Source organism: Oreochromis aureus, linkage group 7, assembly GCF_013358895.1.
Source record: "Oreochromis aureus strain Israel breed Guangdong linkage group 7, ZZ_aureus, whole genome shotgun sequence".
In the NCBI taxonomy this organism is placed as follows: domain Eukaryota; kingdom Metazoa; phylum Chordata; class Actinopteri; order Cichliformes; family Cichlidae; genus Oreochromis; species Oreochromis aureus.
Genome location: NC_052948.1, coordinates 45204629 through 45222360, shown reverse-complemented (window position 1 = coordinate 45222360; position 17732 = coordinate 45204629). Strand labels below are relative to the sequence as shown.

The 17732-nt window shown below is 41.8% G+C and overlaps 1 protein-coding gene across 1 annotated transcript in view; it reads left to right on the top strand.

Annotated features, from left to right (window-relative positions):
* Positions 1-212: 212 nt before the first annotated feature.
* Positions 213-17732, top strand: part of ass1 (argininosuccinate synthase 1) — a 32553-nt gene continuing 15033 nt past the window's right edge. The window contains exons 1-9 of the mRNA XM_031754549.2: positions 213-557; positions 3599-3733; positions 4612-4680; positions 5363-5551; positions 7419-7475; positions 7571-7645; positions 8384-8454; positions 8567-8597; positions 13676-13766. Of these exons, the coding sequence (XP_031610409.2) occupies positions 309-557; positions 3599-3733; positions 4612-4680; positions 5363-5551; positions 7419-7475; positions 7571-7645; positions 8384-8454; positions 8567-8597; positions 13676-13766 (967 nt within the window). The 5' untranslated portion in view covers positions 213-308. The remainder of the gene's footprint in view (positions 558-3598; positions 3734-4611; positions 4681-5362; positions 5552-7418; positions 7476-7570; positions 7646-8383; positions 8455-8566; positions 8598-13675; positions 13767-17732) is intronic.

Below are 17732 nucleotides of genomic sequence, written 5' to 3'. Positions count from 1 at the left end.
CAAAAAGGAAAGTTTTAAGCCTAATCTTAAAAATAGAGATTAATAGTAGAGAAATTGCACTGCCTGTTCTTTTTTTGTGATACCCTGGGGATCAAATGTGTATTTAAATTTATTTTCACTGACAAAACGAGGGTTTCACTGGTCCAGCCCACATAAGATCAAAGTGGCCCACGATGTAATATGAGCTTGACATCCCTGGTCTATGGCAAACACCTGCAAATTCCCTCCCTGTGTGTATTTTCGTTTCCTGCTTTGCACAAAATCTGGAGAAAAGGATTCCTAATGAATTTCAGATTGATGAAATGTAAATGCCAGTGTATCTGCTGAGCAAGCTCTGGTGCTCCCATAAATCCTTAGATAAAACAAATGCTGCTGGCACAGGGCGATCAAAGCGACACGAGGACGCCGTGGGCGCTGTGGATGACGCAACGTGTCGCGGAGGGCAGCAAACCGTACAGCATAGTCAGCGAACCGAGCACGCTGCTGCTTTCCTGCGCTCCTCACCGACAGACACACGCGTCTCTTCGGTTAGAAAGAAACCCTCTGCTAGTGTCGGTGTGAGTACGAACTATCTATACGTGTACATATTTGTGTGTGCATGTGTTTATTTTTCTCTGTAAGGTTAGTTACGCAATCATAATGAGCGTTTTGAATTTAGCTGGAGGTTGCCGTTGTTCTGACAAACTATCCTACTTTGGCAAAACGTCCTACCGTAAGTAGTTTATACATATTTCTGCTGTCACAGAGTAATTCCAGCACCAATTTAAGTAGGTATGACTGTTTGCCACTTAACTTTGCCCATCAGAGTAAGGTTGAAGCTCATATTCTTAAAGCCAGGATGGTTTGCCACTTCATTTTACCCGTTAAAGTATGCTTGTAGGTAACATTCACAAAGGTAGGATGATTTGCCACTGAATTTTAGCTATGAAAGTAAGCTTCTAGCTCAGATTAACAAAAGTAGGACGATTTGCCACTTAATTTTAGCTGTTAAAGTATGCTTGTAGGTGACATTCACAAAGGTAGGACGGTTCGCCACTTAATTTCGTGTTGTGCGCATGCGCAGAAACAACGGGTAGGATGGTTTGTCAGGATGGATTCCCAGAACACCGTCAGTCGCCGGTAACTTCAGTTGCTGTGGTAATTCTGTGTGCCCCTTAAACCTTGTTGGCAATTTCTCACAGAAATACTCATACCTATGTCGTTAATACGTATGTATTCACACCTGTAGGAGGAAAGCATTTTGTTGATAGCTCTCTTGCGACTGTTAAACCATTTTTTAAATTTGGTTTTTAGCACCGGCATATTTGAAAGAACAGTAATTATGCAGTGCAAGTTGTATCCCAAAACCACACCCTGTTACCGAAATCTATTTAACCTGGAAAAGGAAGCGCGAAAACAAACTAGGCCATGCCTGACAAAAGGGAAGGACTTGCCTCTGCTTATGTAACTTAATATCTTCTTTACTTTCACATTCCTGAGAATACACCAACGCTAGCACACTGTTATACGTACAAAACAAACATCTCATTCACACAAGCGCAATTCTGTGGTCCTCCTTAACTTGCCACATGTATGTCATGATCTACAATAAAATGCTATATAAACTGCTAGCTAGACTTCAAAAGTTGCTTAAATTAATATTAGTTAAGTCTTCTGGTATTACGAGTATACTAATTCTAGTACTTGTTAAGTCTACAACAATTTCACTTTAAGAAGCACTGAGCCAGCAAATAAATGTGTGCATAAGATATTATAATTCAGCTTTAAAAGTTTTGACTCCAGCATTACAAGTACACTATATTGCCAAAAGCATTCGCTCATCTGCCTTCACACACATATGAACTTGAGTGATATTTCATGACCTTTGCTGCTATAAAAGCTTCAATTCTTCTGCGAAGGCTTTCTGCGAGGTTTAGAAGTGTGTTTGTTGGGAATTTCTGACCATTCTTCAAGAGTGCATTTGTGAGGTCAGACACTGATGTTAGACGAGAAGGCCTGCTCGTAGTCTCTGCTCTAATTCATCCCAGAGGTGTTCTGTTGGGTTGAGGTCAGGCCTCTGTGCAGGCCAGTCAAGTTCTTCCACACAAACTCACCCATCCATGTCTTTATGGACCTTGCTTTGTGAACTGATGCGCAGTCATGTTGAAACAGAAAATGACAATCCCCAGACTGTTCCCACAAATTTGGGAGCATGAAATTGTCCAATATCTCTTGGTGTGCTGAAGCATTAAGAGATCCTTTCATTGGAACTAAAAGACCCAGCCCAACTCCTGAAAGACAAGCCCAAACCATAATCCCCCTCCACCAAACTTTACAGTTAGCACTACATACTCAGACAAGTACCATTCTCATCTCATCTCTCATCTCAAACCCAGACTCATCTCTTGGATTGCCAAACAGAGAAATGTGATTTGTGACTCCAGACAAACACGTCTCTGCTGCTTTAGACTCCAGCAGCAGCGTGGTTTACATCCATTATTGGTGATGGATGTACCCATTCCATGCGAACTATTCTTGAGCTGATCTGAAGGCCACATGAAGTTTGGAGATCTGTAGCGACTGACTCTGCAGAAAGTTGGTGACTTCTGCGCACTGTGCACCTCAACATCTACTGACCCCACTCTGTGATTTTACAATACTAGTTGCTCTTGTTCCCAATCGCTTCCACTTTGTTATAATACCACTAACAGCTGACTGTGGAATATTTAGTAGTGAGAAAGTTTCACGATTGGACTTATTGCACAGGTGGGATCCTATCACGGTACCATGCTAGAATTCACTGAGCTCCTGAGAGCAAATTTTTGTAGAGGCAGTCTGCATTTGTTCCAGAGTTGATCCAGAGTTGGGCATGTCTGGGCATTTTGTTATGTGGATTCCAGCAACAACCCAGCTGATGATATCAGATGAGGAAAGACCATGCTAGAGCCACACCCAAACTCTTCAGGAAGAATTAATGAGGGTGGTACTGATTGAAGTACAGGAGATATTAAACTCAAAACCAGTGGGCTTTGTGTCCCCTGAGGTGGTTGATGCTGATTCAGTTACCCCCTAACTGTTCCTCATGGGGCAGCTCGATCCATCATCTATGTATCCGGATTACTGACTCTGGGCTCTGTTGCAAGGAAGCATATGCATGTTTTCTAAGATGAATTTTGGAGAAAGTTTTTCAGGTGATATCTTCCAGTTCTTCAATGACATTCAGTGGCACAAGGAGCCTGCAAAGCTGCATGCTGTAGCTTTTGTTATAGTGGTAGATGAGTCCATTCCTGCCTTTCTGTATATTTGTATATTTAACAATGATATACAGGTAACAGCACAACTTCAGACAATACCACCAGTACCTGGTATTGGAGTTTGTGAGCAGAAAATGCTCATATTTGAGCATCTGACCTTGTGTTGGAAATTTTCCAAGCTAACCTTGGAAACTTAACCGAATCATGAATTGTCCAAAACTTATCTCAACTAATGGTCTGTTGGGACCTGCTGTTAAGTCAAACAAAGACAGTGATCAGAATTTGGGTAATTGACATTTCCTCATTACAAGGTAACAGTTATGTAATCATCCAATTAATGTAATTATTTCCCTGCCACTCGACAGCTTCTTTGGCTGCTTCAGCAAAAAGCACTCATCATGTCCAAAGGTACGGTGGTTCTGGCTTACAGCGGGGGACTGGACACCTCCTGCATTCTGGTCTGGCTCAAGGAGCAGGGCTATGATGTCATCACCTACTTGGTAAGGTTTGAAGCCATGCACGCAACAGTTGGTTTAGTTTTATGTTGCCAGGCTTTTCCATGTTGTGTCCTTTTGGTTGTACAGTTAGCTTTATAAAGGGTTACAGGTGTTCACTGTGGTCTGTTATTAAAAAAACAACAAAAAAAACCCCTAAGGTATCTCTGCACGGGTCAAAAGGTTTGGATTCATAATGACAGCTCAAATCTGCCTGGATTTACGTTTTGCCCCACAGCCACTCAGAACTGCACAGTAGGCAGATTTTCCGACTGTCTAACTTCATTTAGTGATTTTGTAGGTCAGTGGGGGTGGGTGTCAGCCAAAAGTTCACAGCTGTTGAACAGGATGTACACTTCGCTAAATCTTTTTGGCTCTAGCTCTTCAGTGGAGTAAAAGAAGGCACTCATCCAGTGCATGATCCAGTGTAATGTTTCATGAAATTACAAAACCAAGCACTTGCGTGAAAGTACTGAGACGTAGACAAAAACCAAGAGGGTTTACTGTGCCACTGTGCAAGTATAATTCATGTATCATTACTGCAATATGTAGGTTCTTTTAGAGCTGCTACAATTCACTTTACTATGTGAGAAAAATAGTCCCTTGCTCAGTTCAGGAGATCAGCACAGCCTCTTCATGGCCTCGAGTGGTGTTCACTCTCAGTTGTTTCATCTCCTCAGCAGACGTGATCTGAATCGCAAGACAGTGGATTGTCAAAAATAACACTTTGGTAGGCATGTGCCTCTGTGTGTCGATGCATTTAATTTATAGAAGAATCTAAACTAGAGAACCTGCATATTTTATCTTCTCATTGTGTTCATGCTGTTTCTCCTGGAGATTTAAACATCAACATTAACATTCACAGCACTTTTCTGTCTTTCTAGGCCAACATTGGGCAAGACGAAGACTTTGAAGCTGCCCGGAAAAAGGCGGAAAGCCTCGGTGCAAAGAAGGTAAGCGTCAGTGAAACAGGATGTTGTATTTGATTAGGATTTGTTTGCAGTGGGAGCAACATCAGAGAATGTCAGCTACAATGCTTTTAATGCTTATGCACAGCCTGACCAATCCTGGATTTCTGGCACTGATGCCAATACTAATATTTTTTTCTAGATGTAGAAGTGTTGCAGTTACGGTAAATGTGGGAAATTTTTATTAATTTCATTAGAATTTTATTTCACAGACGAGTTAGCAAGGCAGTGCTTGATTCTGCACCACAGTCAGAGTCACAGTCAGTCTTCTGGACAAATGACATGATGGAACCATTTTGAAGTGACAAAGGTTCATTTTCTGCTAAATGTTCTATACAAAATGTTTCAGTACCCCTCAGTAATATCAGTCAAACAACTGATTGTTAGCAATAATGTGTTCTCTCTTCCTTTCAGACAAGTAATACTGAAGCTCTGCTCACCGTCATAATAAACTATAATTCATAGAAAGTATTACATTCTCTATTCTCGTTCTTTCTGATTGAATTCTCGTCACAAAGCCATTTTGTGGTAAACATTTTTTTTTTCATGCTAGGGAATTGTATCATCAACCATTCATTATCTATTCATTAAAAAAAGACCAGAGTGTGAATTCATTCAGATGTAACACAAAACCCTGTTCTGTGTCCTCGCCTCTGTGGCTGTGCAGGTTTTCATTGAAGACCTTCGTACAGAGTTTGTGGAGCACTTCATCTGGCCTGCCGTTCAGGCCAATGCTGTCTACGAAGACCGATACCTGCTGGGCACTGCGGTAGCACGGCCCTGCATTGCCCGGCGTCAGGTGGAGATTGCACGCAGGGAGGGTGCCCAGTTTGTCTCACACGGTGCCACTGGAAAGGTAAGTCAGACAATGGGCATGGAATCTTACCCGTGTGGGGTAAGAATGTCCAAAATCTGCAAATGTGATTCTGGGTATTAGTTCACATCTTTATTTTTTGAAGAGCAGGAACATAAAATCAAATGTAGGGCTTTGCATCAATTTTCTTATTATAAATTAAGCCTCAGACATGGTGGTTAAAATCGAGGTGGTTTGATCCAAGCCTTTTCAAAGTACAGACTTATTAGCTAGGTCTAAACTTTTTGGAAACTTGCACAGTTTGCTTATTAACCTTAATAAGACTACAAAGTTAAAATCTACCCTTCCTCTTTCAGAAACCTTTTCTATTTAGTCCTTTGAAAAGAAAGAGGCATAACAGCTGAATAACAGCTGTCTTATTTCTAAAGTGTGCGTTTTTAATGGGAAAGAGCGTACAGCTCAAATGGTAAAATAAGAGCACAGAGTTTATTTAGTCGGAGTTGGTAATTTAGCAGATCAGGACAACTTTGAGTCATCTACCTCATCTATCTGCAGCTGTACCAGATGAATATGTTTTCAGGCTGTACACCAAGAATTTTCTCAGCCTAAGTTGTGAAAGTGACAGTTTGCAATGTTCTCATTATTTAGACTCGTCACTTCGGTTAGCCACACTTTCATGCCATTGTTTTCATATCCTGATTTGACCCGATGTATGTTCAGAGCACAAATTTAGCTGCTTTAGTAATAGTTCCTGTATATTTACACTGCAAATTTATGGAGATTTTTCTGGGATTCATAATATATTTTCAAATATACTTCTGGAAAATAAAAAAACCCTTTAAAAAAAACATTTTGTATTTTTTAAATACATTTTCCTTCTTTTATTTTAAGTCTTTTCTGAAATGCAGTGTCCACATGTTGCCTATAGATGGAGTCAAAAACCACATCATGGAGTTAAAATACAGGTTTAAAACATTGTAACTTCTTATAGCTGTGTGAGAGGCCAGCGACCTGTCCTGGGTGTACCCTGCCTCATGTTTCAAAGTGCAGCTCGCGTCCATTTAGTCTTTTAATATTTGTGTTGATAATGAGGAAACTATGGAAGCTTGTTTAAGCCACTAAAAAAAAAGAGTTAGTAAGCCAAAAGTAACTAACTTTAAATTTTAAGATAATAACCCAAAACTCTAAATTGTAGGTAGCAAAAAATGTTCAGTGGGTGATTTTTTGTGTTCCAGTGTGAGAAACAAGCTTCTATAGAAAGAGACAGTATAGAAACAACTAAAAATTAATCAGTTCATCCATTAACACAAAAAGTAATCAACAATTCTAAAAATTTGAGTCAGTGTGAAGTAAAATGGTTCATTTTAAGTATTTTTTGCATAGTAACTGTGATTCATTTGGTTTTCTTTACTGTCTTTGTTAGTACATGGAGGGTATTTTTGAGTTTAGGATGTAGTTTGTGGAAAACTAATTGTTTGAATATGTAAACTTGGGGTTTGGGGTCTTGTCTGGCCCTTTATAGATAAAAAAAAAATAAAGCAGATTATTAGTGAAAATATGAATAAATGATTAAAAATGTTAGCAACATCTGTACCTATGTTTGTTTGTTTGTGTGTTTTTTTTTCTCTCTCTCTTTTTTTCACACCTGCATGAAGGAAAGGTACTTGAAGTGATGGCGCACACCTAGACTACTATGCTCCCCTGTACATATATGAGTCTTAGAACAAAGGAAGCCATCAAATGATGTATATTTTATTTTATGCATAACTTCAATAAGCACTTAAATCTAAAAAAAATGTTAGCAACAGCCCTACTGTGCACACTTTTAATCATCTGTATTTATTGTAAACTGATACAACAAGTAACACAACAAGTAACATCGAGTTGAACTGTTGTTTGCACTTTTCAGGGGAATGACCAGATACGCTTTGAGCTAACATGCTATGCCCTCTACCCTGAGGTCAAGGTGAGTTTGTTTATTTATTGCATGGATGTAATTTACCGCCACTGTGGAGTAATGTCACTGCAGCTGGAAAGAGTTTCTCCGTTTGTGTTCTTTAGATCATCGCACCCTGGAGGATACCCGAGTTTTACAACCGCTTCCGGGGGAGGACCGACTTGATGGAGTATGCAAAGGTGACTCTGTCGGTGGCATAATGTCCGAAACACAATTATTTTACCACCTTTATTTTCATACTAATGGGTCTGTTAACAATTTCAAGGTACAGATTTACCTTTTGACTAAAAAAAAATCCTAATAAACAATTACCTGATCAAAACTACGAGTCCTAAAAGTACCATCCACTTAATAGTGATGTTAACATTATCCTGAATATTTTGGAAAAAACAAGTATTAAGCATGCAGTGGACTACCAAAAAAGGAGATTAGAGGCTATATTATAACAAACATTTTGTTGGTTTATTTATTTATTACCTCAGATTCTCAGATTAAATTACGTGGACTACTTGTATTCTGGTGGACGTTTGTCGATGTAGTCCCGTCAAAAAAAAATGATGGGCCTCGCCAGTTTTTCCCACTAGAGGGTGGTCATGATGTTTAGCCAACACCTTTCAGGCCAGTCTGTGAGTTAGTTGTGAAATTTACTTTGTCTTAAAGTGCTGATTTTTTTTACTTTTAAAAAAAATAATAAAAATGTATGTATACAAAATGTCTTTGTTGCTTCTTTTTGATATTTTTCCATCACAAAGATAGAAAGAGCGTGGAGAGATCCACGAGTTTCTGCTTACAAACCAAGCTGTATACATTTTGTTTCTGTAATCCTTCAGTCAGAACCTTCTCATTGGAGACGTACACTTTTGCGAGTTGTGCTCACAGGATGTAACTTAAAAGCTTCTTTTGCTGTTAAACTGTAGGAGCATGGCATCCCTGTGCCTGTGACCCCTCGGGCACCTTGGAGCATGGACGCCAACCTCATGCATATAAGGTGAGCAGGACTGGTGTGATGCATCTTCTTTAGCTCTTATTTCAGAATCTTTGATTTTATTTTATTTTTTCCAGTGACAAACTTTAATTGTTCAAATGACATTTCTTTACAGCTACGAGTCGGGCATCCTGGAGAATCCCAAGGTAAGCTCGCAATGTTTAATAAAAGGAAACATAATTCATCACTTTTTTATATTTAATCCTGTGGTGATTTACTTGTATTAAATTTGAATTTATATTAAAACTGTTACAGTATAATACTTGTTAACTAAAGAAACGCCTTCCAATATGCTGTTCTGTAACTGTTCTAAGAAAATAGACTTGTGCAGACTGTCTGAGGCATTTTTTTCTAACCTTTCTCACTGACACCCGTGTTCAAGCCTGTAAAAACAAAAGCTGATCAGAAGAGTTTTGCACAGGTGCAAAAACAATTTAAGTGAACCTGAAAAGGTAAAAGGTTTTGCCTAAACTTCTGAAGGATGACATCATCTTCAGATCGGTACCTGTTCTTGAAATCGATCATGAGAAATAGAAAGAAACCTGCTTAAGCCGCTTGCAGGTACATCTCATTGTTGACTACAGTGAGTCATCTCTTCAGCATCCATCTCATGCGCACACACCGAGCTAACACACCTAATGCTGCGTTTTTGTGTGTACGCGTGGTTAAATGTGTCAGACACTTGGAGGGACACATCAGTAAACCTTCCCTTCAGTCTACTGACCAATGCCAGCCCTGCCAGAGACAAACATGACTCACTCTCCCACAGTGCCATGGGTGAGTCAAGGGTTTGATCTCTGCAGGGTTAAAGGTCAGTGCAGTACATACAGGTTGCCCCCAGTGACCCCCCCACGCCCCCCAGAGCTCCCATCCCTCGGTCGTTGTGTCTGTGCCTCTGTCTCTCCTCACCCCGGGTCCTCGCCAGGCCCTGGGAAGAGCCTGGGACACACAGACACTGACTTGTCGTCAGCAACGCTTCTACTAATTCCCGATTTCATGGGAGCCTGGGAGGGGGAAGGGTTAGGGCGTTGCGCCCAGCTGGGGCCTCCTGAGTTCCAACCCCAACTCCTCGGGACCTCATTGTTCCACTGGTTGCGCCGCCGCAGGCTGCGACGTGGGAGGGGAGCCATTTCATCATGACACCGTGACACCAAAATGTCACCAGTAACAGTAAAGTACAAAGACAGTGCGCCAGACAGATGAGTCCCCAATGGACGGGGTGTCACAGGGAGGCGAGGGGTCCTGCGCTGCTGGAGCGGAGATGCAGGGGCAGGGCCACTGTAACTCACAGACCTCCATCTCTTGCTGTCTTTCTCTGTCCCTTTCCCACCCCTCCGCTGCCTCTTTAGTGGCCGTCCTGTGGAGAAATGTTTTGAAAAGAATGAGACGAACCAGCTCAATAGCATAGCGATGTATGATGATGGTATTGTGTGTGTGTGTGTGTGTGTGTGTGTGTGTGTGTGTGAGTTCATTCGGGAGGGGTTTGTGCTGGACCTTTTCTCCAATATTGAATCGATTCATAGCATTAAATACAATGAAATATTTATGGCACAGAGGTCTAAAGTGGTGAAAGGATTTGAATATATTACCCCAGAGCCTGAAATGCGGGACTAGGTAGAAATTTCTTTACAAAAAAGCAAAAGGTTTTCAAGTCTTTTTGTTAAAATTTTAATAAAAACAATCTCGAAATGATCTCTCCATTTAACACCAGTGCAATTCAAACTTGGGGGGTAAAAACAAAAAAGTCACTTCCCCCTCCAAAATCTTAAACCAGCAGGTCACATTCTGATCTACCTGAAGGTCATCTGATAGAGGTCACCTTGCTCTCTGTATCAGCCTGTCTCTCTGCTCCAGTTACAGCCCTGAAGGCTGAGGTCGGACCGCGACTATTCAGACGATACAATGGTCCCCCCCTCTGTATCTGTGATACAATGGTCCCTCTCTGCTGAACACCGTCAGATTAGAAAATATCCAAATGGTCGCTCATATGTTCGTCTGTAGATAAGCGTCAGCAGTTCAGGTTACTCTGTGATTAACACTGTATCCTTCCTGATAACCCCAAACCAGGTCACCTACACCACAATGGGCTGCAGGCTTTTATTTACTCATCTCCATATGGCAACGTTAACCTATGTGAAGACATGCATTCAGGCCAGCTTCAGCTAGCTGTTGCAGACTGTTGGCATGCATCTGATAAGTGCACTGATGTAGTGGTTCTTATAAAGTTCTTAGATTCTGGTGTTGCTGGGAACGTGAAGGTGTAGTCTATGTTTTGTCCCCTGCTTATTCTTTACTAATTAAGAAGAGATATTAGCGACTGTAATTAATATGAATGTGCAGGGTTTTAATTCCTAGGATTTGCCTAATTATGTTTCTGGAAACAAAATGCTAACTATAAACAAATATTATGTGTTGTTATATATGTTTTTTTGACTTCATAGAGCACCACCAGTTGGCAAAACAGCTGAGGTTTTAATTGTTACTTAGTACCTCTTATGTTCTGTCATCCATCATGTGTGGTAAACAATCCGGCACTTGTGTTTGGATGTCTCCACATCCTCGAGCTTCCTCACTGTCCCCGCTCTCTTCGTCCCTCTGCACATGAGCAGTCAGAGTCCGCCCTGAGGCAGCTTGACACTCGTCCCGAGTCATTAAAACATCACCTCAGTCTTAATTATAGCCTCTGTCAGCGAGTTTCCCCGGGCCTGCTTCTTTTTTCCTTTTTTCTTTGATCCGGGAGCTGATGGCCCACTGCTCCCGTTGACCAGGGGTAAAGGAGCGAAACGCCGTGCCTCTGCCCACCTAGAGGAAATGAAAACTTGTTTGCTGCCGTTCACATTTGATCGCTGGAAAGATGGATGGTCGGAGGACTGCCTGTAGGGGTAGGAAGTGGGCTCGTAGGTGTATGTATACATGTCAGTGTGTGCTCTGAAGCAAAGAGGTCAGTATTTGTCATGCGCCTTCGCTGCCCTCAGGTCTCATTAGCCTGACCTGTGTTACTCGGCGAGTGCTCTCTGCGACCATCTAAGCATCGTCGTCATCGCAGCTTTGCCTTCATAGACAAGCGCCTGCTGTCCTCATTAAATTCAGCCCAGGATGTGACACTATCCAAGGGCGCTATGAATATAAATATCTCTACAGCACAACACGAGCATATTGTTTTATTCTTGTCTCAATTTGCCATGTTTGCATTTTAAGGAGAAGGACAGACTTGAAACGTGGTGATTTTAGGATCATTTCCAATCTGTTGCGCCAAACATGTTTTCCTTTTTTTTTTCCTCTTTTCTTTTTTTTTTTAAAACCATCCTCTCCCGCTCTCTTCCCAAATCCTGCTTTCTCCTCCTGCCATTTCTGCTTCTTTTAGCCCCTTTTTGGCTTTGATTGAAAACCAATGAGGCGACTAATAAGTGGAAAGATAGAAATTTACTTGCTTTAAGTTCATGCGTCAGCCTTCTCCTTTTGCTGCCCGGGCCACGTTTAGCACAACAATATCGCAGAAGCAAAGACTGCCAAAGGAGCTGCTCTGTGCTACATGATGGTGCGCTTCACGCCCCATTTCCCACCAATACCCCGTCGCCCCCCCGCCTTCGCCATCTCTACCTTTTCCTCTCTTTCAGGGCCACGGCTTTGGGACAGGTCCACCTGCAGGGGGTTTGAATTGAAATGCATTGATCTCTCGCTCACTGGAAACAACCCTGTTCCTTTACGTTTCCTTTTTTTCCCCCTTCTTTTTTGTATTCAGTAGTATGTAAGTTCAAGCTCTCAGCTTTGGCATCAGTTTTCAAGCGTTACTGTTACTATACTTTTTAAATTAATGATTTTGTTTTTCAGCTGATCGGGTGAAAATACTTTAGTGGTTATTTTAAACTCGGACGTTCTTCAACAACAAAAGCCGAAAGCCTAAATGAACAACTTCTTGTTAATTAAATGATAATTAAAAGACCATAAATGGAAAAACTATAAGCAACAGGTTTCCTGTAGTGTAGCATCCCACCACCTGCAAGTATTCTTCCAGCTGGTGCCTCTCATGTGCTGTGTTGCATTTGTGGGTTAGAAAAAGATTAATTCCCTCTTTCTCTCTTCCCTCTCCAAGAGTAAGCATCAAAAGGCTTTTTAGGGCAGTCATTTTGTCCCTCTCCCATTCGCTCTCATTTGGCATCTTTCAGGGCACTGAGGCAGAAAATAAAGGAGAGGGAGACGGCTGCCTTCCCAGTCAATTTCGGTGTTTAGTTAAAAGGAAGGAAAGTGATTGCGCTGCTCGTTTTCTCCTCACTGACAGGCGGCGAGCGGATGCCGATTAGTTATTGTATGATGATTTAGAGTCTGGTAAAGCTTTCCATTTAAATGCGCCCAGTGGTTATTTTGCATAGTCCCCCTGCAATTTGCCTCAGCTCAGGAGACATTGGCCATCATCTTGTCCTAATGCCGTGTAATTGTTGGAGGGGTGCATCGCTGGGCAGGCACGTCAGACCGCCACGCTCTTTTAGGTCCCAGCCGTGACTTTACTGAAATCGCTCCCGGCTCCCGCCAGCTGGAAAAAAGACAAACGACAAATGTCTGTCAACGAGGACAACTTTAGTGGATTTTAGGGTGTAGACTTGAAGGTCTTATTGTGCGATGCCCATTTAGGGGAACATTCTTCATTTGAAAATAAAGCAGAAGGGGAAACGTCACTCAGAAAATCAAAAGTGGAAAACTGGAAGATTAGAGAAGAGCGAGAGAATGGCAGACACGCGATAGAGTCGGCAGATTCTCTCAGACGGGCAGAACTGCTGCTCAGATCGGTCCTGTCGTAGCATCAGTGGGGTTTTATTATGTGTTTTTGACTTGTCAGGTATTCACTGTTCTTTAGGATGTGAGTAATTTCATTCTCGTGCCCTTTCCCACTCTTTCTCGCTGTGTTCTGCTTTTCCTCGCCTTCCCCTGTGGTGCAGGGCCACATGGGGAAAATGAAACCAAATAGAGGAGAAAAATGGAACATTGATTTTTTTCCCCCTTTTTTTGTCTTCACTCAAGTCCTGATGTCGTTTTCAGGTCTTCTTTTTCACGCATCATTCCCTCTGTTCTTCTGCCCGCCGTGTCCTGAGCTTTCCTCACACAACAGTCTCTTCATACCGTTTCTTTTCTCTTTTTGATGAGGTCTCAAGAGGTCCTAGTTATTCCTCTCAGGGAGTGAAGCGTGTGAAATGGAGAGAGTGAGTGTGTGACTTTGTGTGTTTTTCAGAGTCGTGCACCAGCTGACCTGTACCTGATGACCAAGAATCCAGAAGACTCTCCAAATGTCCAAGATGTGCTGGAGATAGAGTTCAAAAAAGGTTTGTGGGCTCGCCACGTGTGTCACCTGTTGATCCCTCCATCAGTCTGCATCTGTCTTTTACCTGTTTTTGCAGTACTGTGCAAAAGTTTTAAGCCACCCATCATTTCTTTTATGCTTTGATTCTGTTTAATTTTTAAAAGTTTTCAGCAATAGGTCTCTAGGTTTTTTTGAAGCTCTTTCAAAGTTTTTCTTTGACTGCTTTTTCACTCATTTTCAGCCCAGCCCTTGTATCTGCCCATTTTCAGAACACCGTTTTTGTTAAGCCAATGATCAGTGAGTCATTCAAGTATAAAAAAGACACCTGTATTGTCTACAATTAACAGACAGCTTAGCAAAGAAACTGTTTTAAATGGTATATTTAGGTGCTTTGTTACTACCAGGCTCTGGCAAACACATAATTTGCTGCAATTTCTTTTGCTGAATCTATGAAAAATGCCCAAAATAACAGTTTGACAGAGATGGCGCAGGATCAACACACAGAAGAGCTTTAAATGTCCTTAAAGAAGCAGAGAGAACTATTGCTGAAGACTATTTAAATACATTACAAGAAAGCTTGCCTAATAAAAAGTGTAGGAGAAGAAGAAGAATGTGCTTTATACACTGTGTTTCTATGTTTGCACATCTTTTAATAAATTGCTGCACCTTTTTCCACAGTTTTGTTGTAAAATTTAAAGAAATCAGGGAAGGTGCAAGACCTTTACACGGTACTGTTCATGTATATGACGGATGAGTTTGTATAGCACTTTTCAACACACAGAGTTAAAAAGTCCTTCACAGTTTGAATAAAAGCTACACATTAAAGATACGTATACATGTTCCAACATACAGACAAATAATTAAGCATGGGGTCACATATTCATTCCAACATACACACAAACAGATGTAAACGATGGTCCAGAGTAAAGAGGAAAAGATTAAGGGAAAGTTAACCTGGAAAAATCTGTTTTCAGCAGCCGTTAAAAGCAAATCACAGATTTGGCCGGCCTGATAGGCTGAAGGAGGCTTTTCCAAAGTTTGGGCACCGTAGTCTCAAAAGCAGTCTTGCCTCTGACTCTAAAGTAAGAGGATGGAACAGTTAGGAGACCTTGATTCGGACATTTGAGAAGTCTGCTGAAGCGATGATGTCTCAGTAGCTCTGATAAAAGAAACAGGGGCCTGTCCATGTAGAGCTTCATATGTTAATAAATTTCACTGGGAGCCAGTGAAGGGAAGGAAGAAGGTCTGTAATGTGTGAGAATATGTGTTCAGCAGTAAACGGAGACTGGCTAAGGAGGACTGAGAGATGCACGTCAAGAGCGAGTAAGAGTAATCGAGGGAGGAGAAGATTAAAGAGTGAACTAAAAGTTCAAGATGACTGAATGACAGTGAAGGCTCGATTTTTGTGATACTTCGGAGGTGAAACCTTTATCATGCGAGTTGAAAACAGACAATTCAATTGACCTGTTGCCATTTATTTGATGAAGAATTGAAGAATGGATGTGGTGATGGAGGACCTGCAGAGGGTAGGTGTGACAGATGAGCCACTGTGGTGACCTCTAAGAAGGAGGTGAATTATATGAAGGATAATCACGCAGTGCTTTTAGTGTCATTTCTTTGGCCTCTGCCTTACTTTGTGTTGCTCCATCAAACCTGGAGACATTCTGTTGCATGTCATGCATAAACATTAAAAAAACGTGTTAAATTTAAACATTTCGGAGCTTCTGTTAATCATCGTTAAGAGGTCGGGTCCACTATCGTTCACTGTCCACTCCAGGCCGTACCTCATCTTGTTACTTAACACTGATGGTTACAGCTGTAGGGCTACAGATCTGAGGCTGACTCAGCTGCACTTTATCACCATTTCTGACCACCCAGTCTTATCCCTAACCCCTCACAGCATTACTTGGTCCCAAGCTGCCATGTTTGACCCGGGGGCACACACACAGGCCGGAAGCATTAACTCCAGCTAATACATTGAGCCCTGAGGGGCCAGGGGAACGCTCATTAGATATATTGCTACAAGGCTCAGGGTGAGTAGTAGAAAGTGTCACATGTTTGTGCAAAAAGAAAACGGCAAGACACATCCAAGCCTGGGGCAAATGGCACAGATGTCCCGTCATCGTGGTTCCTCAGTGGAGGTTGAACTACGGCAACATCAATAGGCTGAGGAGACACTAGCGCCTCTGATTGAACAGACTTAGTGAGCAGCTTTACGAGCTATAAGCTATAAGGGTAATTTAGGGGAAGTTCAAAAGTTTAGCGGGAAATTTTAAAGAGCAAATGAAAATGCCTTTCAGTGGATCTGCAACGACAATGGATACCCCGATCTCTCTTTACCAGTTTCCCCCAAAGAAATGTTTAACTCCGAAACAAGTTGCTCGGCGTCGGTTATCTGGAGATGCTTTTGTAAAACAGCGATGCTCTAGTAAAAGCCCGGTCTGGTTTCGCGGGCCCTTTGCATGCCTGTGCTCCGTTTTCACACATATTCTCTGTGCCTTTTATTGAGCGCTCTATGACAAAAGCTGTTTTAGTTGTCCACACAAAGGCCCAAGCCTACTCCTCCCTCTGAGCACAAGATCAGCACAAGAATGTTTCATTTCATTCCCCCTCCCACCTTTTCATCCCTGCCTTTCTCACCAAAGTTTTCTCACTGATTAAAAAAGAATATTTAACGACAGGAACCTTTCTACCCCCGTCAAACGCTCCATTCCCCCAATCCTCTCCCCTTTTTTTAAGTGAAAAAAAAAATCATCCCTCCCTCCTTTCTTGCCAAAGAGGTAAGGAGGAAAAAGAGACACAGAGGAAAAATGTAAAGCAGTAATTTTTCCTACAACTGTGTCTGCACTCCCATTGTCTGCACTGTTAGGCCGCAAAAAAAGAAAAGAAAAGAAACTGAAGAAAGGGGATCATGAGTGGAAAAATACCCCCTCGGTAAATGATAGAACCCGAAACAGCGCAAGGACGAAAAGACCCGACCCCTGCACTCCCACGTTCAGACGGTCAGCTAATTTATTTAAACTTTTAATCTAATTATTAAATATCTAGGAGAGGGCACGTTTTAAAAAACACACTGCCCTCTCCACTCTTTTTTCTTCTTCCTCTGCTTCTTCTTCGTCTTCCATGGGAGCCACCGTGATTCCCGCGATATGAGAATGGGCCGTCAACAAAGCCCTTGTCTAAAAAAATTAGCCAAGTCCCTCACATGTCAGTCCCATTAGAGCTTAGTAAACGCTAGCTGAAAAGCAGAGAAGTGCTGCTCTTCTCTTCAAAGCTGTTTGACTGACAACTGCAAGCACGCTCAAGTGTGTGTAGGCCTCGGGATGGACAGCGCAGCGGATTTCGTCCTGCTTCCTCCTTGTGTAGTCTTAAAAAGGATATATACCCCCCTCCTTCCACCTCCACCTTTGGCCTGCATTGCTTTATCGAAGGCCGCGAATAAACAGGTCTGTGACAGTGATTGATGCGCACTTGGGTTAAGTGTGCGGAGAGATCGTGGGCGTCTAAAGAGCAATAGGAAGATGAGTGCAGGTGCTTTAGCCTCCAGCACATGCGCAAAACACACACAAGAACTGAGAAGGAAAAAAAGCTCAGAGCCAAAGAGAGTATGGGTAACAAAGCTGCGTGTGTAATTGAATTAGGTAAAGCCAGCCCACAATTTCACAGCTTTCAAATGAGAAGGGCCTTTGAATTTATTAGCCCTTCTCTCCATCTCCTTTTGTAATGGCTTTCACTTTTAGCTGGAGACTATTTATTTGACTGGCTGAGATAATAAGCACTTGTCAGCAGATTTGATAAACTCTGCTTTGTTTTTGTTTTTTTCTGTTTGTTCAGTGAAAATTAATGATTTGTTTTTTAAGCCATTTATCCAAAACTATTTTTAAAAAAACAGGACTGTGAAAGTTACCTTTGTAACTCATGGTTCTTTGACATGCTTCTTGTGTTTTTCAGCATTACATTGATTTATCAGCTGCCTGCTTTGCTGTAG